Raw genomic sequence first — 26,076 nt, 5'->3', positions numbered from 1 at the left:
GAAGATTTGCTGAGCTATGGACTGTTTAACCTGAGGTAAGGCATTACACAAATTGAGAATATACCAGATATACAGTACTGCACATGAGAGAACTCCAAGCTTGTTAGTAACAAAACCACTGTGAGTAATCACAGTGGAGAGTAAAAATCAAGAGGGGGAAAAAAGCAGATCTAAAAGCACATCTGACTTTATTCTATACTTATCGCAAGAATATGGTTTAAAAACCATTTATGACTACCGAAGGAGCAAGAATGCCTGTCCCCAGCTGTGGTTGGCAATTGCTGCTGAAAAATAATTCCTGAAGGTTTCTGTTGGGACAGCAGGACTCCCAGCTGCATGCTGCTGTGTTGAGCAGTAAAAACAGTCCCTGCCTTCTGGATGCAACTTCACAATTTCCTAATTAAACCAAGCATAGCTCTTGAATTCTTGCAAGAAGATTCTGGGTTTATCTTTGATACGAACACTGCCAGATCCTCGAAGGAGCATAGTATGACTGACAGTGTGTGCAATTTAAGAGTATGTCCTGGTGTTTATTAGAGTAATATTGATATAATAGAACAGCTGCTAATTTTTGATAAAATATTTTATTCTGGCCATAGTATGTGATACTGTCATAGTGTTGTCTGCTGTGAAACTGGAGTAGTGGGCAGTGGAACTTACAGTCCTTAATATTGGCTGATATGTTGATTCCTACAGGTTAACTTTCTTACTGCGGGTGTAGGGTGCGTATGCATATATGCCTCTGACATAATATAGTGTTTTATTGTCAGTAAAGTTCAGGCACATGAAAAAGCTAAATTGTTCAGCTAAGTAATCTCCCAGATTTATACTGAAATGTCAGGTGCCTCTTATATCAAAGCATCACAACTGCTCTTGTATGACATGTCTGCTTTCAGATAACTAGTAAGAAAAAATGAAGGAGCTGAAGCAAGAAATAGCTGTTGTTCCATGTCCTAATAGGATAAGGTTGAATGAATTGCAAGAGCACTTCTTTCTTTTAATGCTTGCTATTAGAAGGGACAAAATGCTGAACAGCATCATAAAGCATGTTAACTAGTTTTAGGCTTTCCAGAACTTCAAGAAAATGAGAATCGCAGTTTTGTTAACTTCATCAACATGTTCATTTTTTTCAGCTCCATGTTCATGCATGTCTTTTAACCCGGAAACCAGAAGGCTGTCCATAGGTCTAGACAATGGTACAATCTCAGTAAGTACATCCAAAGATTTCTAGTTGAAATGCTTCCCTTTTGAGAAGTATATGTGTGATGTGGTGAAGGTATTTTTCTAGTGTTTGGGAGATAGACTTTTTACTGCTAGTGGAACTGAAACTGTAGCGTAGACAATGGGATGAAATTCATAATAATCTGCCAACTGCCACAAAGGGATGGAATGGGGTTTACAGTATTTATTAGGCATCTCAACAAACTGTCTTAATTTGCGTATCTCTTAAAAATAACAATGCCAAAAAACAGCTGTTGTTTTATTAAATTTGAGTGCCTTGTTAATCATACCATACTAAAGTTTTCTGAAAGCAGTCACTAAGAGGAAAAAATCATCTTCTGGGAGGCAGAAGGTGGATTTCTGCTCTATATCTAGCTGCTTTTCCAAACTTCAGGGTTCAGATTTTGTTTTCCTCTCACCTCCATCTGAGGAGTTGCTCCTAACTGGCAGTGCTGTTGCTGAAAGATTTGATTCATGAATATCTGAGAGATATGTGTGTGGAAAGGAAGCAGGGTATTAAAACAAGAGTCTGTCTTAGATCTGGGACAGAGGGTAGCATTTGACCTTATTCATTGGATTTTCCTTGTGGGACGATGAGTAAAGAGCCATATCACTTTGTGGAAGGGTCATGGGTCAAGAGAGCTATTTTTCATCTATGCTTCATCAATAGACTCCTCTTCCAGTTTAAGATCATATTGCCATCATTTCAGATTTTTACTGCTGTTGTCTCTGCCTTACATGCTTTATAACCGAATGCATGTTTGCAGCTTTACACAAGGGCAGCTGCCTGCACTAAAGCCAAGATAGCAAAGGGTGTGTGACCCTTTTAGTTGTTGCCCATAAGCCGTATCAAAGATGTGAAGGTTTTAACCTATAAAGCTATTAATTGCTAGTAGCAGAGATATTTTTTGTGCCTGTAGGGGATTTCTCCTCTTGTATCTAGGAGATGGGACAGCTGCCAGAGAATTCTCTGCACCTTTGAAATTCCCTCCTTCCCACTCTCTGAAATAGCTGTAATTTGCCAGTCCTACTAGGCACTTTTGTTTTCACTAGGCCTTTGAGGCATGTGAAGGCGACTGTGAATAAGGTATTTAAATGCTCTGGCAGGACGGAAGGGATGTGTCCTTTGTCTTCAGGGAATTTTGCCTTGAAGAGTCAGAGGGTACTTGAGCCTGAATGGAGTCAAGTATTTTCCATTCTGAAGTTAAAGAAGGTAAATGAGATATGCAGGTGGTAAACCGACATGTGACTTTGGGTACTTACAGGTAGATATTGGCATGTCTAAAGTGGATTCTGTTTGTTGCTAAGCTGGGCTTTGCTTTTCACAGTTTTCTGGATACAAGTACGTGGGAGGGGGGAAGGGCTTGTCTCTGTTGCTTAATTTAGTCCCTGTAGCTGCAGACAGTTGTGTGGTAGAGGATGGTGCAGAAAATATGCTCCACAAACTTCCAGAAGTTGGATGAAATGTTTCCTTCTGTGGCAAAACTAAGGCTTGTAAGAGAAGCCATAATTGTCATGTACTACAAGAAGTGGTGGAGGTGGGAACAGAAGAGCAAGAGTAGCCCCATATTCAAATCTCAACAATATTGGGCTATTAAGAGAAAATCCCCTGGTACTTCAAAGTGGGTTACAACTACCCTCTGGAGGAAAGGATAAATTTTCCTTCCTGGGCACAGCTATGATGATTAGTTTAGCAGAGGAATATACAAGCAGGGCACGCTGGCTACAGAATAAGGGAACTTACCGCAGCAAGGTGACCTTAGTGCCCTGATTTTTAATTGTGTGGCCCTCAAAGGGAAAGTACAGGCAATTTACTTGAGTAGCTTGAAATATTTGGGAATTAGTCAGCTGTTCCATGTTAGCACTTCTGGTAGTGCCCAGCACCCTTGCGTAGACTGGGTGCAGGGCCAAAAAAATGCTGAAAATCATTCTGCCTCTTCACTTTGACTGTGTAGAAGAAAAAGAATCCTGGCAAGAGCTGTAAGGTGATACAATACTTGTGGGAGTGCCACATAATCTCAAACTAATCTTTTTGCAGTACAAGGAAGTACTGCTTTTGCTTGCAGATGTAAATGGGGATAAGAAAGTAGAACTGCCTTTTCTTTTACATGAAATGTTTATAAACTCTATGGATTTTGGTTATAAGCCTGGCACCTTGGAAATCCTGTATGGTGCATTTTGAGGATGGCAGCAATGCTATTGTCACAGATGTTCCTGCAAAACCACCATGAGGTGAGCTTGTATGGCCACCTTTCCTTGCGAAATAGATTGACAGTTTTTGCTTCTATAGAGAAGAAGAGATTTTCAACCTTTTGTAACTCATCAACATGAGGGCTGCACAAATATTTGTGCAGCACAGTAGACCATTCTCTTAAGCAAAACACTGTATAGCATTTTGCTTGAAAAGCAGGAAAAAAAGCTTCAATTTTTTTTTTCCCACTTTGAAACTTTTTTGAGAAGAAATGGCATTTCTGTTACTTCATGTCTAAAAGACTGCCTGAGGTCCCTTTTGGATGCCAAAAGACTTTATCATGGTCACCAATTCCTTGCTGTGAAGTGGTGAAAAGCATGCTTTAATGGGTGCAGGCCTCTCAAGATACCACAGGAAGAAACAGAGGAAAAATCCATTACTTCCAAAAGATAGGAGACTTTCACAGACAAGACTCCTCACCTAATTTCATCCATCTGGATGTTAGCTTCCTAGATAAAGTTAATCATTAGGTTCTGGAGCCAGTAGAGGAGAGATTAATCGCCTTTGGAGACACCAATGCTACTTACCCTAGAAACTTTTAGAATTGCAGATGTCTCTCTCCCCTTTTCTGGGGTCATTTAAATGAAGAATTTAATTTTTAGGTAGCTGAAGCTGAATTAAATTGACCTTTTTCGCTGACCGTGCTTGTGTCTAGAAGCTGTTACATGCTTCAGGCAGGGCCAGAAGAACAACAGGGCACCAGAATAATCCCTTCAGAATTCTTCCTTAGGGATGGTACTTATTAAGAGGAATTTATCTTCCACATCATCTGATATTGCAGGTGTCTACAGGTTTGACCATAAACAATACTTTGAATACCTGAGTCTGAGTCAGGCTCTACCTGCTGATGTATGCCTCTACCACTGTGGGAAACTTATTATTTTTTCCTTCAAGAAAATTACACGATGGTGTCGGTCATCTCTCATTTTTTTTACTTTATAAAGTGAAAACACTGTAATAATTTTCTAGAGCTTTCTTTGCAACAGACACGGATGTAGGGTCTAACAGTAGATTTAAAAGTCTTCATTCTCTTGCATTTCTGAAGTGAGTTTGTCCTCTGGAAGGCCTGAGAGTGCTGTTGGTCACTTGTGTTAACAGGATGAAGTCAAGTCTTTAAGGAGACCTGCAGCATGCTGTCAAAGTGGCATCATCTGTCAGAGTACAGAGTGCAAATTCCCTGGGTGGGAACTAGGTTGTGAATGGGTAACACGTAACTAATATATAAAGATGATTAACTCTCAGAAATTGATTCAGTTGCCAAAGCAGAGGTCTCTCGTGCTATTTTGGAATACATCATTTGGCATCCACCTGCAGCTCTGGAAAGGCGTGTGTCTTCCTTAGACCTTGAGCCACCTCAGCTATCCCCATGGCCAAGGGCTCTGAAATGGCACACACTTGAGTATGGGTTTTCTTTGCCCTAACAAGAGCAACTTGAAACAAGATGCTGATAGTATTTCCAGGATGGTTTACAGAGGTCTTGGGCTCAAGAGAAGTTTGTGGGGGTGTGTGTATGCTTCAGAGTGAAGGAGATGTGCTCTGTGAAGGTGCAGCTGAGTCTTTGTACAATAGTGGGTACTAGATTGGACAGTCTTTTCAGATGCTTAAGATGCTTTGTGAAGGCTTTCATGGTACCAAGCCACTGTTGTAATAATAAGCTTACCTGAAACAGCTGGGACTAATCACTTAATGTTTTCAGTATGGTAGAAAAGGTAGCAAGTAGCTCCAAAAGAACCTCTGAAGAGCAGAGCCAGAAAAAATGGTTTTAATCCTGCAAGGAGGGATTTTGGTTTTGCCAATCTTAGCACTCTGTTAGATTCCAGCCCCTCCTATGCAAAAGGGCTCATACAGGACTCTGAAATCTTTCTGTGTTCTGTTAATAAGCACCAACTGAGCTGGGTGGGTGACCTCAGACTTCCTAGCTCATTAACAAGAGCCAAAAAGCTGCCTAATGAGAACTGGGCACCAGCAGCTTTGAGAGGAGCAAAACATCTACGTATGGAATAATAATAATAAAAAAAACCACAACAGTTTCTGCTGGTACAATGTTAAGGAGATGTAGTCGGTGGTTTTGTAGTGCAGATGACACAATGTATGTGCAGTAGGGCATGAATTTCTTGAGCAAGGTGCCCTGTGCTAAAATACCTGTCTATTGATGCAACTAATACATTTGGCCTTGAGAAGATGAGTGCAATGGAAGAACACGTGACAGTGTAAGGGTAAGCAGGGAGTAAAAGACCTAGAGAAAGATCAGAAAATGCGAAACAAGAAAATGCATCACAGATTATATGCTTTCAAAGAAGAAAATGAGAAGCAAGAAGGCTTGAGGGGGGCGAGGGGGAGGTAAGGGAAGAAAAAATTATATCCGGGATTCACATTAATTGGAGCTGTGTTTATTTTGTCCTGTATTTGTTTTTCTCCTTGGATGGAGTGGTGTATTTATAGTGCATAGCTGTAGTTTGTACTAAAGCATACAGAGCTAATCAATACTTGGGTAAACCTTATGAACTGCAGTTCTGCTTGATTCACTGTATTATAACGAAGAGACTCAAAAGCCTTTTCAGACTTCCACTGAAACTGTGGGACTGTTTGTATCATGGAACAGAACGGCCATGTCAAATTTATCAAGGATAAAATGCAAAGAAAAATAAGAATACAAGCCATGCTCTTCGTCCCACCTGAAGTCACCAGCATCTGTGTGCCACCACAGGCAAACTTGGGGACAATCAAACTGGTGGGAAAGGCAGACATATTCTCCCACCATGTGTCACAGCAATTGAGGCCCTTTCTCTTTAACAGCAGAAAGTTAGCATTCATAGCAAAGGGTCTTGCTTCAAGTAGGCTTTGTAGCAAAGCATTGCATGTGGTGGTTTAGTATTCTTCAGGCAGTGGGTGATGAAAGCCACTTCCCCTGTAAGTAGCTAGGGAGGTATAGCAGTTTTTTAACGTTCTGTGGTATGTAGAATTAAGGTGACCCTGGCATAGAAATCCAGCTGACTTAATTGATTTGTTACTGCTGTTTAAATAACACTCCCTGCTGTAGTCCTTAGCTGCTGGGGAAAGCTAATGGGAGGTGGAGCAGATTAAGGAAAGGAAGATGAGCAATTCAAGAAAACTTAGTTATAACTAAGTTATGAACAGAAACCTAGAAACAGCAAAATATATAGCTGTGTCAAATCACTCACAGTTGTTTTCTTGGAAGCTGAGATCTCTGGATGTTCCACAGATGGGTCTTGTAGCCTCCCCATTTTGGTGCCAAGCAGTAGCAATGATGTGTTAGGGTAATCCTGGTGCTGGAAAGCCATGCAGATTACCCACAGTGATGACACAGAAAATGCAGAGTGACTTTTTTTAAGATTCCAGGTTGGAAACTGGGGGTAAACACTGGCTTTTCACTGATGAGAATGTCTTCTCATGCTCTTGCATTAAACATTTGGTTTGCCTTAAATGTAGGCTGTAAGGGTGCTCAAGTCCAGTCTTCTCTACTGTTGCCCAATGTGTTTGGCAGTGTTTATACATGAACATTTTGCAACTGTGCTTTACAATTTTACTTACCTTGTGTTTGTAGTGTTTCTTTTTTTTTTTTCACTCTATTTCCGATCAAATGAGTTAAGTTTTACTACTTCTATCCCCTAGGTATATTAGCTCAGGGAATTTCTGTGTATTTTGCTATAAATTATTAATGTGATGTGTTTTTACACTCCTCAGTTTTCCTTTGTGTTGCTCTAAGTATGTGGTGTACACATGTAGAAACCTGACAGCAGTTTGAAAGCTAATTCATGCGGTGGTGCCACAGAGCCTACCCTTTGCCTGAGTGTATCCTCGAGAGAGATGTTGGAGGAGTTTTGTTGTGGCCATTCCCCAGCTTTGAGCTATTCTTCTTTTCAAAATGAGTGGCAGGGACATCCAGGTGCTGCCAATTTAATGACAGGGATTTTTTTCCAAGAGCTAAGGCTCCGGTGCAGACTTTTAGCTGCTCTTTTCATCATTTCCTCATGCAAAAGCCATATCGGTGGTTAAACAGTAGCACCAAAGCAGCAGGAGTGCAGCACCAGCCCCCCCCATAAGTGTGCTCTTCCCTTGCAGAAGCAAGCCAGGTTGGTCACACCACACATCTCTCCCCAGGCAGCCACAGCCTATGCTAAGCCACCCTCCATCCCACGCACAACTGCTTGTTAGCCACAACGAAGCAGTAGCAAAGGAAGAACGTCTGCTTCTGAGGCACGAAATTAAGTATTAACCAATAGTGGAATAAAATCAAGTGAGGAAAAAGTCAGAGCTCCTGTTTGTCTGAAGCACTGAGACTTCTCAACAGAAACCTGAAATGTGTTCCCATCATGGGTTATTGGTACCTAGTTTGGACTAAGCAACTTCAAGGGGCTCCTTTTTATTGAGTTTTCTGAGTGTTCAGGTTGGGGTGTGGTGTATAAACATGCATGGCTACATGTGTATACACACGTGCATGCTTCTGCACATATAGCTGTGTACACATGTAGGTGTCTGCGCAGTCAGTCCCAAGCAATAGGTGTTTGCTATGAGCCAGACCTGAGGTCTCTCATTTTCTGGTACCTCAGCTCATAGCCAGTCATTTCTGTCGGCTTTTTTGACCTCTTTTTAATAGTTCCTCTTTTATCTCCACCGTTCTGTTCAGAAGCACTAGTGATGTTGTTTCTTAGGAAGCTTTAAAAAATGAAATACTTTAGTTTTTTAGATGAAGGTACTCAAAATTAGCAAAAATTAGATGGGACTGTGGTTGCAAAGAAGAAGGAAGGGAGAGTTTACGTTGGTAATGAATTAAAATGAAAACACTCCAAAACACTTTCTACCTCTAAGCACTGTTTCTTTTGTTTTTTCTTTCCTTACCCTCAGGAATTCATTTTATCAGAAGATTACAACAAGATGACATTAGTGAAAAGTTACCAGGGTAAGAACCATGATCAATTTTAATTGGATTGTGTTGTCATTAATTTTTGTTAATGTTCTCTTAAGGAGTGTGAATGGAGAGAAGTCTCCTTTATAGTGATTGACTTTTTTTTTAACTAATGTAAATGCTGGTTTTATCAATAGATCAATAATGTGCTTTGTTCTGAGATTACAAGACTTTTAAAAAGCTGGTTCATGTTCTGTTTTCCTTTTAAATGCTCCTTTGGAATATAGTTCTTGAGCAAACTGTCCAAAATCCAGACTGTTTGGGGAAAATAAGTATTAATCTTTAGTCATCCAGGGTATTTAACAAAACAACTTAGGAAATTAACCCATCTTTGAGGGTGAAACGTTTAGGACTGTAGCTTTTGGGGTTAGTCTGGTTATATTTTGATAACTGTCAGCTTCAGTAATCTCAAGATTATCAGTGGATACCTGTCATGGTAAAAAGGTCAAGAAACGCTAATCTTCTAATACATTCTGGTGTTGACTAATGTAATATTTTAAGAAACCTAGCTATTTATACTTCTCAAACCTCTAAAGGACACACTGCTTGGGACAAGTATTCTTACAAAAGTAACAAATACATGCAACAATTTATTCTTCTAGCTCTAAGATAAAATAATTTCTTATCTCTAAGATAATTTATTCTTATATCTCTAAGAGGTAGTATGATATTATATGGTATCATATAATATATGCGAAGCATTATGTTTCTGTATAGAAGCCTCTAATATGTTGGCTTGAGATTTCCCACGTACATTTTAAAATATGTATTCACTCATATATTTTTAATTTTATACCTTGAAATGCTGAGAGGATAATTTAAATCTAAATGGAGGCTCTGGGGATCACTTTGTAACATTTAAATGTTAAGGTATGACAAGAATCTTGATTTTTGCAGAGCGCAGCTAACATGCATCAGCTTTTGAGCGTTTTACTTCAGCTGTTTCATGAATGCCTGGTGTGTTGTAAAATCAAGGTAGAATGCCTGCATTTTTTCTTAGCTTGTAAAAACTGGAGAAAAATATCCAATGATGATAAAATGTGTATGTGAATCTTAAATAAGAGTTCTGCAGTCTGACTGTACAAGTCTTTGTTATCCGAATTTGTGATTGCTCCACAATCCCTAAAGTTTGACGCACCTAGGTTTCATTTTTAAGGGTTGTTGCACTGGTAAGTCCTACTGACTGTTCTGTAGCCCCTCTCTTATTAGCTCATCCATTTGCATGCTTGGATTCAATCTTGCAGGCTACTTGCAGCCCAGGAAGGGTGAGCTGAAGTCTTTTCTTCTTTGTATGCAGAACAATGTGTGCATGAGACCATCTTTCTTGCTGAGCTCTTCCGGGAAAAAGCTGAAAATTTTGGAAGGAGGGAACATACATCTTGGCAGTATGGCAGAATAGGAAGTTGACTGTGGCAGCCCACCCAAGGCTTGGGGAGCACCCCTCATAAATTAGAAAAAATGAATGAAAATAAAGGCTGTTCTCATGGCCGTCTGCTGCAGCCTACCAGATGTGCTGCTATTGCAGAGCTTTGGAGGGGGCCCTTGGATAGGAAGATGCCATGGAGAACCTCCACAGGTTGTCTTGTGCATGAATCCCAGGAGTCCAGGTGGCATCCCCCAAACATTGGACAATAGAAGACTCTAATAAGAATCCATTAACACCAGTAGAGAGGTGGTAGAACTGACCAGAGTCCCAGCTGGAGTCACCTTCCTAAGACTGCCTGTCTCAGTGTGGGAAGGTTTTTGATCAGTTCGGATCACTTTGTGCCAGGATTCTTAGACGTGTTGGAAGATTTTATCTGAAAGCTGTGGACTTATTTTAGGGCAAGAGAAGCAATACTTGTGCCCAGAATAGGCATAATTTCAGTTCTAGTCCAAACCACAGTGTTCGCTGGTAGCAGACGGTGTCTGCTTTCAGACACTTAAGCCAGTGTGAGCGACACTCGCTGCTGCTGTGTCCCTCACATTTTCCTCTCTTGCTTCTGGGGTTTGATGTTTGGTCTTTTCCTTGTTTAAGCTGATAAAAACTCTATTCCCCTAGCTTAAAAAAATAGTGGCAGTGTGCAAGTGACCTAGTTTGGGGAGTGGAAAAAAAAATCATGTAGGTGTGGGTGTCTGTATAGTAATCCCCTCTGTGCAAGGGTTAAAGAAGCATTAGGGCTGGTGTTCTACACATTGCCAGTCATGGGGGCAAAAGTTTGGTTTTGGAAAAATATGCCCTCCGATGTTGTTGGAGATGCTGTTTTATCTTTTATTTTTTCTCCCCCTGCTGCTGGCTAGGAAAGCAGACTGCTGTTAGTGCTGCAAATGGAGATGGCAACCAGACAGGGGGAAAGATGGGTTTCAATTCACTGCAACGGGAGGGACAAATTCAGTAGGAAACTTTCCCTGGAACAGTGGTCAACAGCTGCCATAATGCAGCTAGGCAGGACACAGGGATGGAGGAGAGCTTCTGCATGAAGACATGCTCTGCCCAGCTTACCAGCAGTGCTACACATGCTGACTACAGAAACCCCTCTGGGCCGCTGCTCTGTCTGGACCAGAAATGACATGGCACAGAGTAAGTTACAGCAACCCAGGAACAATCTTGGGTTGCCTCAGCTCCACTGGAAAGTGTCACCCAAAGTCCCGAGGGGCAGTTGAGCTGGCAGGTTTTTGACCCTGCAAGGGAGGAAAACAAAGCAGAGGTTCCCCACTGTTTGCAGTACGCTGATGACCTGAAGCTGCCTGCTGCTCTGCAGCACAGTGCCTCCTGTCAGCCCATCCCTAGAGACATGCTCTCTGATTCTCTGCTCTTCATACCACATGTTGGTGGGGGAGCACAGCACAGCTGGACCTGTACTGGAGGTCTGGGGTGCTGGGGAAATGCTGTGAAAGTCAGATCTCTGGGAGCTGTTGTCAGTCATGAGTTCCCGTGGATCCATCGGATCACGCAGTGGTAGGCACTTCCATGCTACTCTTGCTACAGTTGCCTCCATCCAGGACACTGGATCTGGGCTTACTGGGGCCAGAGTCCAGCAGTGCTGCTGGGACAGGGCAAGGAGGAGAGAGCCCCATGTCCACCGAACTCTCTTGGAGAATATGCTTGGAGGGCCACATAGTCCTTTGGGTAGGCATGTCATGATCAAATAGATGAACCTTCTTCACCTGGTCCAGGAGGACTACTGTGGACAATCCCATCGCCTTTCTCATATAGCTGTATTGAGGTATAGGGATTGCCATAAGCATCCTGGCAAAGTGCTGGGGCAGGGAAAAACATAATTTAAAAGGAACACGTAGTTTTGTTGGGTATGGTGGCCTTCTAGTGGTTCATTTGTTAAAAACCTCACTTCTAAAACCTGTTGGTTTTGTTTAAAGTTTTCAAGTAAGGCCTCTTTTAAAAAATATTTTAGGGGAGTAAATAATTTTATTTAGCCTACAAGGGGGCTTTAGCTTAGCTGTGCTGGCTGGTTTTGTGTGTGCTAGCTTTGCAAATGTTCAAGAGTGCTGTTAAAAGTAGCATCTTGCCCAGTGACTGGTGGGCTATCGATAATCTCCCACAAGGTATTATTATAAGTAGCTGAAGCTGCTGTAGCTATTAAAGAACATTAATTTTGTCTTGAAAAGCCATGGATATGTCTGTGAAATCTGCTAGTAACAGAGAGTGACAGCAAAGCACAGCCTATGCACATGGTCTTGGCAGGAGTCTGTGGCCAGATCCAGTGTTGTACGGTGGCCCAGTACCACCAGCACATGTGGCTGGACATGCTCCGTGCAGGTTTTGCTGCGACACTGTGTCTGGAGTTCTGAAATCTCCTGTTTCTTGAAAGGGGTCAAAACATCAAGATTGGGGATGTGACACAGTGTTAGTGAGGAGTCAGTGGGTCATGGGGCATTGGCCTCCCTTGCGTGAGGAGGAGTAGTGCAAGCATTTGAACAGTGCTGTTTGGGACGCTCTGGGAGATTAAACTCCATTCTGTGTCAGTCTTGCATAACTGTCATCATCCCCTCTTCTTCAGCTATAGCACCAGCTGCAGGCACGGGCAACCTCCGCTCACAGCAACTTCTTTCCCCGGGCAGCTCCTCTCACATTCCTGCAAGACTACAGGTGCTGAAGAAACCCTCCCCTTCCCTCAGCAGCCTCAGCTTCTAGCCCCTGCCAGCCACCTCAAGCCGCTCACAAGCTGGTCCTGCCGTATAGCTGTTGCCGCTTCCCACTGTGCGCAGCCTTTTCCACCCAGCTCCTTGCAACTGCACCTTCTTGCCAGGGGCCACATTTCCAGTCCACGCCCCCTCTGGATGATGTAACACTTCCTGCTTTTTTAATTTTATTTAAAAAAAAAAACAACAACTATTTAACATGTGCTTTTTCTACCAAGCAGGATTTGTAGACCGGCTTCTGCCCTATGCTTTCTGCAGGTTGCCCATTTTGAGGGTGTCCCCCTGCCTCCTTGCTTTCAGGTCAGCTCACACAGTACCCTTACTTCTGCTTTCCCATATGCACAGCCTCTTCTCTTGTGCTTTTCTTGCACATGCTAAGTTTTTCTTTCTTACTGCTAGCTTCTACCTCTCTTAGTGTTTGCTGCTGCTTTTCACTGTTGTAACCCTCCCTTTCACCCATCACAGCTTCTTGCCCTGCACTGTGCGTAGCCACGCACTGGCTGTGCTTTTCAGACCTAGCCTCCTTTCCCCTGCGCTCTGGCTGCTGACATCTCAGCATGCACCTCCTGGCTGCAGCTTCTTTTCTCTAGGCACAGCCCTTCTATTCTCTCTCCAACTTGCTCTTTGCACAGTGCTTGCTGCTGCTTTCTCATAGCAGGAGTGCAGCCCCCCTGCTCCCTCCCACCATCCAGCTGCAGGTGGACCTGCTCACTTCTCCTGTCTGCTGCTTCTCTACCCTCTGTACAGCATAATCTTCCCCTGCACATGGGCTTTCTTCTCATGGTGGCTTGCACAGCTTTGCTTGTTGTGGCTTTTTCTGTACTGTGACCACATTCACCCTTCATCCTCCCTTCTCCATGTCACTGCTGTTGCACTGAGCAGCTTTGGAAGCATTTGTTCCAGTAGTTTTTTTGCACACAAATGGTGATCAAACCCTCCATGGATGAAGGAGCTGGTTTTTTGTTTGCTGTTTCACAGCCCTGAACCTGTGTCAATCCTAGGGCCCAGACCTATTCCTTGTTCCCCTATCAACTTCCAATCTTCTGACATTTTGCTTCTTTAATCCTTACATGGGTCAAATTCCCTTTAAATGACAAGGACTTTTTATTTACATTTGTCCTCTCTTTCTTCCCTTACTTAGATGACCTCCACTGTGCCCTTTCACTTTGTTCAGATATTTCTGCCATCAGCGTGTGGGGGGGGGGCACCAGCTAATATGCGCAGCACTTGCAGGCGGATAGCAGAGTGCTGAATTGAAAGTTCTTTTTGGGGAGGGAGGATAAGCAAAGCTATCACGTACACTCCTTCCACCTCTTGGCACGTACATATTTCTCCAAAGCCTACTCCTTACCTGCCAGAGAGAGCTGCTTCACCATCCACAGGCAGTACTTCTGGCAAAAGGTACAAGCCCTGCCTTTTGGGAGGTTTAGGAGGAGACAGGAGAGTCCGGTGGTGCCGGTTATCCCCAGAGCCAGTTCAAAACACAGGAAGCTGGCACTAGCAGTAGTAGTTGCCACGTGCTAAGAAAACGTTCCAGGGCAGGCCCCTTGAACAGCCTGATCTCAGCCAGCTTTGCACATCCTGTGGAAGTGCATGGGTCTCTCTACAGCGCTGCTGGTGCACACAAGCCCCTGGGACATGTATACGAGCCCATCAGGTGCTTGTAGCAGCAGGTGTCCTGTTGTGGCCCTTTCTGCAGTGCACCACTCCTCCAGCTAGTGCAGGTGCTCCCGATGAGACCAAGCGGTAGGTAAAGACAAGCATTAGTCACCCACCGGGTCACTGAATTTCTTCCTGGAGAAATCCAAAGGGTGAAGGAGAGAGAGGATCTGATTAAAAGAGCTCAAGTGACTCCTGGGTGGTCCCCATCCTTCTGCCTTCATTACAAATGTGGAGTTAAAAAGTGTGTGGAAAAAAGCACCAAAATCTGAGCTTTTCTATGGGCAAGGGTGAAAGCATCTGGACACAGTTCATATCTGACACTATAAAATGGTCTAGCTGTGTGTCACAGTTATGGCAACTTGTGTCAAAGCACCTGTTGACTTTTCTCCTTGAGGAATCTGGGTCTAAAAAGCAGTGTGGGTCAGGGGCAGATGTCGGCTCGTGCAAGCCTCCTATTCTTTGCTACAACTAGCTCCCCCATATAGGGTTTGAATACAGCTCTCATCTGGGCTGTGTGCTTGTACAGGGCAGGCAGCAATCCTCCCATGCTGTTCTGAGGAATCTCTGCATTTCAAACAGAGATCTCGGGCTGATTTTTAAGCTTCCAGAGATGTTTAATCTTTCCAGTGTGTCAGCTTTTACACAAACAAATACAAGCAGCCTGCTTTGTGCAACACATGTTGCCATGTCTCAGAACAGTAATAAACCAGTAGGCCTGTAGATTGAGGAGTATGGCATTTGCTACTAAGTTATGGCTGGGAATAATTCTGCGTGGCTTTCCAGCCACTTGTTTTATTAAAAAATTGGCTTGATTACAACCAAACCCACCGGTCATTCATACAAAAAACATCTGTACAAGCCTGGGTTCCCTTGTTTTAATGAAAAGCTTTTGATGGCTTTTAGGTAGCAGTAGAAATTTATTCCTTCTACTGTTTTATTCATCTTGCCCAGCTGTGATATTTTTCAGGTTTATTTTTATTTTATTTTGGTTTATTCCAGTTTTCTTTTTAGCTGGTTTGCACGCAATGCTAAAGTTTCCCTTTGGTGCAGCATTGTGCCTGTGCTGTAACTCATCGTTCTGCTGGCATGCCACAATCTACAGCCCAGATCCACCAGACCTCACAGTGGGAGGAGTGGCAGCGTAGGCGTCTGTACTGCTGTCATAAAACCAGCTCAGAAGGGGTTGAAGTAGAGCCCAGAGTCCTTTCCACAATGGCAGCTTTGTTGGTGATGATACAGGGATGGAAGGAAGACTTGTGCTACTGTAGAACATAAATGACTGCAGTAGGCACAGAAGAAATCAAGTTTTATTTCTACCCTTTCTTGCACAAATGCTGAACGGGGACCTTACGAGCTTGCTTGGTAGCTTGTGTCGATAGGATTATTAAACACCAGCCTCTTCTGTAAGGACAGGGGAGCAGGTGAATAGGGAGTGGAGGAGTTGGGTGCAGTTGGTACTTGCAGTAGTCTTCTGCCCCCGTGTCCTTCTCTACAATGTGATTATATGTCTGCTTAATTTTCAGCTCATCAAAGCAGAGTCATGATGATTCTGTTTGTCCTGGAGATGGAGTGGGTGTTAAGCACCGGACAAGACAAACACTTCACGTGGCACTGTTCGGAGAGCGGCCAGCGGCTGGGAGGGTACCGCACCAGCGCAGGTGCCTGTGGCCTGCAGTATCCTTTGCTGAGCTCTCTGTTTTATTTCTTATCTCTGGCACTCAAATAGCCCTTTTAGTTTCTTTTTCTAGTTGTCCTCCAAATTTTGTGCCCCGTATAGGTTCAGTGCTTTGTGAGAGAAAATTATTTAAAGCCAATTTAAAAAAATGTCTGTTCTCCTTGCTCTGGCTCCTTAATGCACGGTGACATATTTAGGTCTAAGCATTTCCAGCAAAACAATGGCCGATCTGCAATCTATTGTGGCCTGCTATTGTAATAAATATGGACAGGGCCTTCATTTAAGCACACAGCACATGCTTTCTTCTAAGAATTGATGGTAGCAAAGTAGGTCAGTGATCAGGTCAGTGTGCTTGTGTGCATGCATGGTAAAAATTAAAAAGCTTTAATATAAAATAATGAGCACATGTCCTTCAGTCTGAAACTGCCCACTACGTATTGGGAATTTGGGTTAACTAAAGAGTAAATGATTCAAAAAATGGCACTCAAGTGGCTTATTCACCCAGAGCTGCCCCAGCTGCCTGACAATAAAATAAAAATTAATTCAGCTTTATTGCAAATTAAAAGGGAAGTGTAAAAATATGAGCTCTTAGTTTGAAACCAGGGATTAGCATAAACAGACTTTTTAGTGCCCCGTAAGGTATGTGGTATAGATGATGTGTGTTTTTCTAGTTCATGGGAAGTAAGATGACTTAAAATGACTGTCTGAGTATGGACTTGTTTTATATCATCTGGTCATTCAGCCAATCTAAATGGCATAGAGACTGAACTTAATTTTTAATTAAATAATAAATAGTTTTGAAAGTGTGATCAGGAATTTGTCCTGTATTTCCTAAATCTCTCTAGAGAATGGACTGTTTTGAGTAATTCAGACTTTTGGAGGATGCTTTAATTTGGGTCATCAGATCATGCTGGTGGAGGGCAGGGGGAAGGAGAATCATTGACAAATATTGAAAAAAAACTTGGCAGAACCAGGAACATGGATTTTTATTCCCCTCCCCCCCCCCCCCCCCCCCCCCCCCCCCCCCCCGTGTCCTGTATGCATAAAATCAGTGCTAAGCAATTGCTCCTTAAATATCCACTATGGACTCTGAATCTGGAATTAAATTGAAGAGCTCCAGAACCTGTCCAGTTAGGTGGTTCCAGCACATGGTTGAATGGGTCAAGATTTTATTCAGTTTAGAATATGATGTGTGATGCACCTGATGTAGCTGACACTTCCCCAAATACGACATAAAAACCCTTTTGTATTCGTAAACAAATCGGAGTAGGATAATGAAAAATAAAACCAAATTTAAAAAAACACCTTCCCCCCACCCCTCTCTTCTTCCCCAGCTTAACTTTACTCCCAATTTTCTCTGCCTCCTCCCCTGCAGCAGCACAGAGGGATGGGGAATGGGGGCTGCCATCGGTTCATCATGCTTTGTCTCTGCCGCTCCTTCCCCTCAGGGGCGGCTCCTCACAGCCCTCCCCTGCCCCAGCCGGGTCCCCCCACGGGTGCCGTCCTTCAGGCACAGCCGGCTCCAGCCCGGGTCCCCCCGGGGTCCCCAGCCCCGCCAGCAAACCTGCCCCAGCCCGGGCTCCTCTCCCCGCGGGGCCACAGGCCCTGCCAGGAGCTGCTCCGGCGTGGGCTGCCCACGGGTCACAGCCTCCCTCGGGCACCCACCTGCTCCGGCGTGGGGCCTCCAGGGGCTGCCGGTGGGGATCTGCTCCTCCGTGGGCCTCCCCGGGCTGAGGGGGACAGCCTGCCTCAGCGTGGGCTTCACCGCGGGCTGGGGGGAACCTCTGCTCCGGGCCTGGAGCCCCCTGCCCCTCCTGCGCTGCCGTGGCGGCTGCGGGGATGGGCCTCTCCTGCGTTCTCGCTCTTCTCTGGCTGAAGTTGTTGGGGTTTTTCCCCCTTTTCCTAAATACACTATCCCAGAGGTGCTACCACCATCGCTGGTGGGCTCGGCCTTGGCCAGCGGTGGGTCCCTCTGGGAGCCGGCTGGCACTGGCGCTGTGGGACATGGGAGAAGCTTCTAGCAGCTTCTCACAGAAGCCACCCCTGTAGCCCCCCCCCCCCCCCAAAAAAAAAAAGCCACCACCACCAGCAACCAACTAAACAAAACCAACCTTGCCATGCAAATCCAATACAAGCAGAAAACTAGTAATAGTTATTTTATACAATTTTGTGAAGGGGAAGAGAGAGTGGACACCGTCCAACTCTAGCACCTAAGTTAGAGAGCCTGTGGGAATGACTCCTCTGTTTATGGCAAAGGGCTACTTGAAAGGTGTTTCATAACAAAAAAGAAATTGTGTTTTCTTCCTCACCCTATGAACTTGGTGCCTAAAAGTACACTCTGAATACTTCCTTGAGACCTGGAGCACTATTCACGAGGTTGCAGTATACTCGTGTTAAATTAACAAGTCATGAAAGGAATGCAGAGCTTGTGTAAGCAATATATTTTCCTCAGCATTTATCCATCAGATTTGACGTGGAAACTCGGCATGTGTTTGTTGGTGATCACTCTGGGCAAGTGACCATACTCAAACTAGAGCAAGAGTCCTGCAGCCTTGTTACGACATTTAAGGGACACACAGGTAAGGCCTCAGGAGGAGACTGAATTTTGTTCTTCATCTGTGCTCCGTGTTGCGGTGGTTTGACTCTGCTGTGAAACCCTAGGGTGGCTTCTGTCAATGCATAGCATGAAAGGGAAATAGACCTTAAACTGTCACTGCAGCTCGGGGAAGCTTATTCTTTATTGGTAAAAACCAGAGTGATAGACTTCCGATCAGAAAACTTCTATGGCAGAAAAACACCACCATCAGTAGCTGCTACTTAAAGCAGCATGAGACTAGAACAAGTAGTGGTAATTCTGGGGGGAACAGGACATTCCACAAAGACCCATACTGGTAGGCATTTTTGCCCAAGTGGAGTAGGCACATCTTGGAGGTGCTAACTGCTTGTTTCACTGCTGGGAATCGTGCCCCATCACACTTTAAAAACAGCAGTCCTGGGATGTGATCCTGCCATCTACCAGAAGAAATGATGGTCGTTTCTCAGCATTTTCTCTTCATAGCCCTCCTCTCTGACCACTGACAGCTCAATCACAAGGCAGCACAAGGTAGTTCAGTCCTCTCACTAGGATACTATAAAGATGCCCATAGTATTCCACACTTGCTTCTCTCTTGTGATGTCCTGGGAATGATGGAGAGGAAAAGCTGTGTAGTCACACAGTGACCATCCTTCTACTATGCTTTACTGCTCAGTGGATTCATCCATGTGAGTGGCAGCGTAGCCTTCTGCTTGCAGAAGAGCAGGGTGGCGCTTCAATAGGCTTTCCAGGCTGTTAGTTTTCAGCTGGCAAGCACAGTGGCTGCCTGGCCTTTGCTGGATGGAGTGCTGTGTTTTAATCACTGCATCTCCATATTTTTTGTTGTATCTTTATATATATATGTATATATATAGCTACAATCCTGCCTTCCACTTCCTGTAATGAAATGACTTTTTGTGTGCTTCTCCTGTTTCAGGTGGTGTCACTGCTCTCTGTTGGGACCCGATACAGCGAGTTTTATTCTCGGGCAGTTCTGATCATTCCATTATAATGTGGGATATTGGAGGAAGAAAAGGAACAGCCATCGAGCTGCAAGGACATAAGTAGGTTCAAAGCCCTTCCCCCTGTTTTTATGGGAGAAAAGCTAAAGGCAGAAGCCACATGCGGAAACAAACAGCCCAAAGGTTACAGTCTTCATAAAGCCTCAAGCTTGTATGTGTGACTCCCTGTGGTCCTTATACAACAGGAATAAGTTGCTTATAGTAAGTTTTTCAGCACTGGGCCCACAGGCTGGTTTGAGAGTCTGCAAAGGGTGGTGAAGGAAAGCACAGTATCTGTGGTGCCGAATGTGTTATGTCAGAGCCTGCACCTTTGTTGCAAAGAGGAGGGTCCTCAAGTGGGAACAGCTGCAGGGAAATTCTCTCGCTTTTAGGTGTCAAGATCTTTTCTTCCCCTAGAGGGCGCATCAGGCTTGGACAATTGGTCCCTTTTTCCTCCGCGCTAACTTGTTTCCATGCCACTTTACCCGCAGCTTCGGGTTAACGTGCTTCACCCATAGGGGCCTTCACCATCCCCTCAATGCAAAGAGACTTCATCTTTGCATGTACAGACCTCAAATTTGCTTACCGTAGTAAATGTCTTTGAAAAAGATTAAGTGCGTGCTAGGCTTTGAGTAGAGATCAGCATGGCTCTAGTTGCAGTGACCTCCCAGCCTTGTGTACCAGGGTCAGGTCTGGAGAGGCAAAATTCCATGGTGTTTTTGGTCTAACAGTTTCTTACATACTCGTAAGTTTATTTTGAGTGATGCTGTGCTCTGCAGAGTGATTTGGATGCTGCTTGGATTTCAGAGCACTGCAGAGCTTTTGCTGAAATTCCCGGATCACCCTTGTACCCTACCCAGTGGTGCTTGCCAATGCACCACTGCTAGATTTATTGCTGTGGAAATTAGTTCTCCTAATATGAAGTTAGCCTCTGGATCCTAATCTGTAGCATGGCTGTTGGCTGGCACTGTACAGGAGCTGTGGGAGCAGCTCCTAAGGACAACAGGGACTATGAAGTGTTTCAGCTGATGGTGCCACTGGTGTTGGCAGGCAGGTGCTGTGAAGGCAGGCTGTGTGGTACCAAACTGTCCCATAAATGTGTTCCCGTCTGGAGGAGCAGCCATGTGCATAAGCAAATGCGTTAGTGTGGAAGCCCTTTAGGTAGACAAGACCAGTGATGGCAGCAAAGAAAATCAAATGTTGTGGGTTGTTTCCAGCCTCTGTATGCTCAGTTACTCTCACTTTGTAACTTCGTTTTTTCCATAATAGCGTTACATGGTCTTTGTTTACCAGGTTGTAAATAGCTTGGGATGAGGCCTGATTTTCTTTTATGAGGAACTGAGCCCAGCTTTGGGGCTTTAAACTGAATAATTTCCCCCATGTTGCTTTTTCCTTAGAAGAAGCAGAAGCACCTAAATCTTCAACATTACCTTGAGAAGGCTTAGCAGCAATTTAGTGATTCCTATATAGTTTTTTCAACTCTCTATGCTTGTTAGTGCTAACAAAATCTTCAGTGGTTTCTCAGTGCTTCATTCCTAGATGTTGCAGAGATTTATGAAAACAAAGTTGTTACTGGCTTTCTGACAAGAAGGTACCTTACCAGACCTGCGTTTATGCATCCAGATGTGCCTTCAGAGAGATCCAGAGCTGCAGCTCTGTTTAGATTTCCCGGTGCAGCTGGGACCTCCCATCTCAGGAACAGCAAAAACAGTTATCAGAACAGGTCTTTGGCTTTGTGGATGCTGCCCAGATGAGCAACACTTTGGTTCTGGTCCAAGTTGGATAGCAAAGCCTGATCTGCATCCAATGGATGCCGTGTACGGTGAGGAGAGGAGGGAAACATATAGCCAAACAAATGGCTTTGTACTGCCTTATTGTATATTCTACGCTTACTTGTGTACTAGCTATAGATGGTTGATTCGTAACTGTTTTGTTTCTTTTTCAGTGATAAAGTCCAGTCTCTCTCCTATGCTCACCACACTCGGCAGCTCATCTCCTGTGGTGCGGATGGGGGAATCGTCGTTTGGAACATGGACGTCGAGAGGCAGGAGGTAGATCCTCGGTTATTGTCAGTTTGATCTGAAACAGTCTTGGGAAGAAGAAGCTTTCCAAAATGTGTAACTTTTAACCTGAACAAGATCATTCCAGGCTTTAAAAATGTTTTTTGGACATGGTCCAGTTGTTATACAGCAATTATGCTGCTCCTTTCATAATATGGTACAGGGGAGATTGGCAGAAAATGTGTATTAAGTAGGCTGCTAAATGGCTCTTACCCTTCACATTGCTGCTCTGAAAGACATCTTCTAAGGAGGTTATCGTGAAATTCTCTGCTTTGTTTTTCTGTACATCATGAGAAATATTATCAGTACAGAGGTAAATGGACGGGTGGATAATTATTAAGGGTTTTTAAGAAAACAAAACAAGAAAGCTCTTTGTCACCTCTGGAAACCTGCAACCCTGGTTTTTTTCCTGTTCTTGCTAAAAAGACATTTAACTAGGGCTTCAATCTCACCTGCTACTTGGTCTTGCTTCCCTCTGGTGTAACCACATAGAAGTGGTGTAAATGATGACTTTGCTGATCCAGACAGCAAGATTTCACCCACATGCTCCTAATGGCTTTTGTGCTGCACAGCCAACAAATGTAAGTGGGTTCAAAAGCACACCCCAGGTCTCTGGCGCTGTGGGAGCAGCCTCCGCTCGGCAATTTCTGAGACCTGACTCAGAGAGGGGGAGCGAGCACTTTGCTGAGTGAGTCAGGCATCAGCCCTGCTCGGCAGCATGGCAAATCCTGGTAACGTGAGTCACGGCAAGCCTCTGCCCTGTTCCTGCAGGAGGTAGGAAAGCATCCGAGGCCCCACAGTGGGTAGGTCTGAGCAAGGGCTTTTGGCAGTGTGGGCTTTCACCAGGTTTTCTGGTTCTTACGGGTTTTGGCCTCCCTGGGTCATGTGTGTCTCCCTTGAGCAAGGGGGAAAGCTAAGTGGAAAAGTGGATTTAAGAGAACTACTGAAATAGGCATAGGCAGGAACTGAGCTGCCTTTTTAATGGGAATTAGCATTCCAGTTGGCTCCCTTTTAATTGCTAATCTAATGGTCAATTATGTCATCAGCTCCAAAACTGAAAGGAAAGCAGAGCAGCTTCCTCCTTCCCAACAGATGTTTCCTTTTTGCTGCAACTCAAATAACCTGAATGAAACTCTTTATTTGCTGCCTTTGAAGGGCTACAGTAAGAGTTAAGACTGGCTTGTTGCAAAATGGGCAGCAGTGCTGTGAGAAGGCTGGTTTAAAAAGTGGAAGAGAAATATAATTAGCTAAAGGAGGGCTTAGCAGCAGGTGTGAACGGGTGCGCTGCTTTCTCTGACTATGGCTATGTGGGCTTGTTCATGTTATCAGTAATGCAATAGGGTGTTCGTGGTGCTAAACCATCTTCAAAATGTGAACCTTTAGAGATTTTAATACCAAGCTGTGGTTTGGAGTCCTAGAGTATTTTCTTCTGGATTTTGGCTTTAGTATTTTGCCTGTATTGAAGGGTTTTCTCCATGTGATGTGTGCTCAGTACTCACTTTGATGCTGTCAGATTGAGGTTGCATTAGAGTGAATTATGCCATTTTAGCCCTTGATTCTTTATTTTCATCTCTGTTTTTAAAAAGCTGTAAGAAAACAAGATCTGAAAGATGCTAGAAGCTGTGTTTCTATTTGACTACAAAGCAGTTACTTGCCACAAGCAAAATGTCGTCTTCATCTATAGTGTTCAGATGCTTATGAGATAAAAACTTAGACACTCAGATGTAAATCTGTAGGCATTAAACAGAAAGATTGTTGTGGGTAGAAAAGACAAGGATTTTCTCCAGCAGAATTAATTACCTTCAGAATAACTGGCAGGAGAAGCTGAAGCAGGCAGTTGCTTTATTACTGGGGGTCAAAGCTATCCTGGGAGCTGAGAGTTTCCATCAGCCTTACCTTATCTTTGCCATTGTATTTTTGGCTTTTGTATTATTTTGATTTCTTAATCTTAACTGTGTTTCTTGCCACTTTAAATTGCAGCATGTGAGAAGCCAATGGCTCTGATAAGATAACTGTAGTTTGCTAATAGCACCTCTTCACAAAATATTAAACATTATTTAGTATTTATTTAATCTCCTGGTGGAGTTGGGTGGGTGTAGTGGTTTGACCCTGGCTGAATGATGGGTACCCACCAAAACTGCTCTATAACTTCCCTTCTCAAGAAGACAAGGGAGAGAAAATATAGCAAAATGCTCATGGGTCAGATAAGAACAGGGGGAGATCACTGTGGTGTCAAGATAGTGCTGGCAGGGCTGCCATGGTCTGACTGGGGCTGCCCCGCTGTGGGACAGGATGGACCCGCTTGCCAGCACTGGCTTTGGGCTGAACTCTTGTCCTGGTGGGGTGGATAAAGAAGCAGAAGTCTTCTGCTGGGAAGAAGTGTTGTTCTTGCTAGGCCAGGTTAGACAGACTGACAGCCAGCTGGAGATGGGTCAAGAACCAAGATTCTTCCTCATATCCACAGGATGGTTTCCTAAACATTGTGGGAAGGTGCACTGGGTGTCCCCCAGCAGCTCAGTGCAAGACAAGTGTTGGGGAGCCAAATGTATGTGAGGAGATCGACTGCCCCCTCCACGTGCCATTCTGCCATTTCAGGCATCTTCTGAGCTCTTTCAGGATGTGGCAAGACTTGCTTCCCTACAGGACATCTGGTCCATGCTAGTCTGTACAGCAAAACCTGGTTGCAGGAGAAAGTTTTGGGTTGTGTTTGTTTGTTTTTGTTTTTCTTTAAATCTTCTTGCCCACTTCATCCACAGCATGAGTACAAAGCTACATACCATGTTAGGAAATAGAAGACCTTCCTTCTATCATCTTTGTGTAAAAGCAGGGAAGAGGGCTGCTCTGAGTTTTAGGCTTGTTCAGGTGAATCTCATGTTTCTCCCTGTTATGTGTGATTTGTAGCCCAGATAACCTCTGACAGCAGGAATGGTCCTTAAAGTATTAAAGAAAGAAAGAAATAATAAAAAAAACCCAACCACATCAGCATTTCTGATATCTTCCCCTTCCCTCCTCGTTAGAAGCTTGGCTATTGGAAGTACTAATTGCCCCCAGCTCTCACCAGAGGCAACAGCAGATTGTAAATGCTGTCCAGACAGGACAGAGTATTTTTTATATGCTTAATTCCTGACTTGGAGAGGTGGGGGAGGCTTATTTGTTCCTGGGTTACGTTTATGGCCTTATAATCAAACTGTGCTTCATGATTTGGGTGAGAGTGGTCCTCCCGTATCCTTCAAGGCTCAGAGCTGAGCCAAAAAAGACATCCCAGGGAACAGTCAAAATAGCATCTTGTGAAAATGAGGATTTTTTTACTCGAGTTTAGTTGGCCACATTACTGCACCACAATACATCTTTGTTGTCCTGTCTCTAGTCTCCACTGGAAGCTGTTCTGGTTGCTGCTCACTCCCACTTTGTGTTTGTGTGTTGCAGACCCCTGAATGGCTGGATAGTGACTCCTGTCAAAAATGTGACCAGCCGTTCTTCTGGAACTTCAAGCAAATGTGGGACAGTAAGAAAATAGGCCTCAGGCAGGTTTGTATGCATTCTTTAGTGTGTTAACATGATGCAATTAGGTTTTTCTCTCGTAATAGATCATGGTAACCTTTTTTCCCCTGAAGATGTGAGAACTTGCACTTTGTTCTTCCACTTGAGTGGGACAGTGGGCTCCCCTCTGATAAGGGTTGATTTTGTGATCAGAAGGAGCACACTTCTATTTTCTTCCTTCCTTCCCTCCTTTTCTTTTTCTCCCCCCCCCCCCCCCCCCCCTTTTTTTTTTTTATAGCAAATGCATTTAATAGGTCTTGGGCTGACTAAATTGTTTTTGGGCCTTCCATGGCTTTACCCATGTGTGATTTTGCTCATTGTTAGTTGAATGTGATGTAGACAGAAATTTTCAGCTGATTTTTGGAGACTGCTGGAACCAAAGCTGTTTTCCATGAGGTTGAGTAAACATCTGTAACTGCTCAGGCTGTGTTGGAAAAGGCTTACTGGGCTGCTTGGAACACACTGCTGCATTTTCTTGCCCAGCAGGAGTGGGCTGTGAATTGCATACTTTTGAGAGAAGGGCATAAAAATGCTGAAAGGGATGTTCTCGTGGAGCTTAGAGAAGTCAGGTGTCTGGGGGAGAGCTCAGCAGCATCTTCTCTTTAGGTAATGCTCGTCACCACAGAGCCTGGCTGTCCTGTGGCTAGTGAGGCAGCCTTGTGGTCCTACACAGCCAGTGGATGAGAAAACACAAGGCGGGTCAAAATGCAGAAACACTCTTGTGTCTGGGGCTGAAAATGACAAAGGAGTTGTCCAAGATGATTAGATGGTAGATGTTTATACTTAGAGGCTGGGATGGGGTTCCAGAAGGACACTGTGCTAGTGTGACCCTCTACTAGCTTGACCTGGAGATGTTTTAATGTATCACGTGCTGTTGAGTAGTGGTGTCATCCCCTACACCCCTAAAGTGAGATTCCCAGGGACAGGGGTAATTATAGCTCCCAGCCCTGTGGCAAATGCCCAGCTGGCTGGGACAGGTCTCCTGGGTGCGTGGTGGGGCTCTTTGGCCTGTTCTCCCATCTCTAGA

General features: G+C 44.2%; 1 protein-coding gene across 1 annotated transcript in view; it reads left to right on the top strand.

The window, feature by feature from the left end:
- Positions 1 to 25,251, top strand: part of WDFY2 (WD repeat and FYVE domain containing 2) — an 81,666-nt gene extending 56,415 nt beyond the window's left edge. The window contains exons 4-10 of the mRNA XM_080375099.1: positions 1,134 to 1,207; positions 8,339 to 8,393; positions 15,725 to 15,875; positions 18,343 to 18,455; positions 19,386 to 19,512; positions 21,395 to 21,500; positions 24,936 to 25,251. Coding sequence (XP_080231225.1) covers positions 1,134 to 1,207; positions 8,339 to 8,393; positions 15,725 to 15,875; positions 18,343 to 18,455; positions 19,386 to 19,512; positions 21,395 to 21,500; positions 24,936 to 25,064 — 755 coding nt within the window. The 3' untranslated portion in view covers positions 25,065 to 25,251. The remainder of the gene's footprint in view (positions 1 to 1,133; positions 1,208 to 8,338; positions 8,394 to 15,724; positions 15,876 to 18,342; positions 18,456 to 19,385; positions 19,513 to 21,394; positions 21,501 to 24,935) is intronic.
- Positions 25,252 to 26,076: the final 825 nt, after the last annotated feature.

This window comes from Falco punctatus (genome assembly GCF_963210335.1).
Source record: "Falco punctatus genome assembly, chromosome: 2".
Classification (NCBI taxonomy): domain Eukaryota; kingdom Metazoa; phylum Chordata; class Aves; order Falconiformes; family Falconidae; genus Falco; species Falco punctatus.
This window is presented reverse-complemented; position numbering and strand designations above follow the sequence as displayed.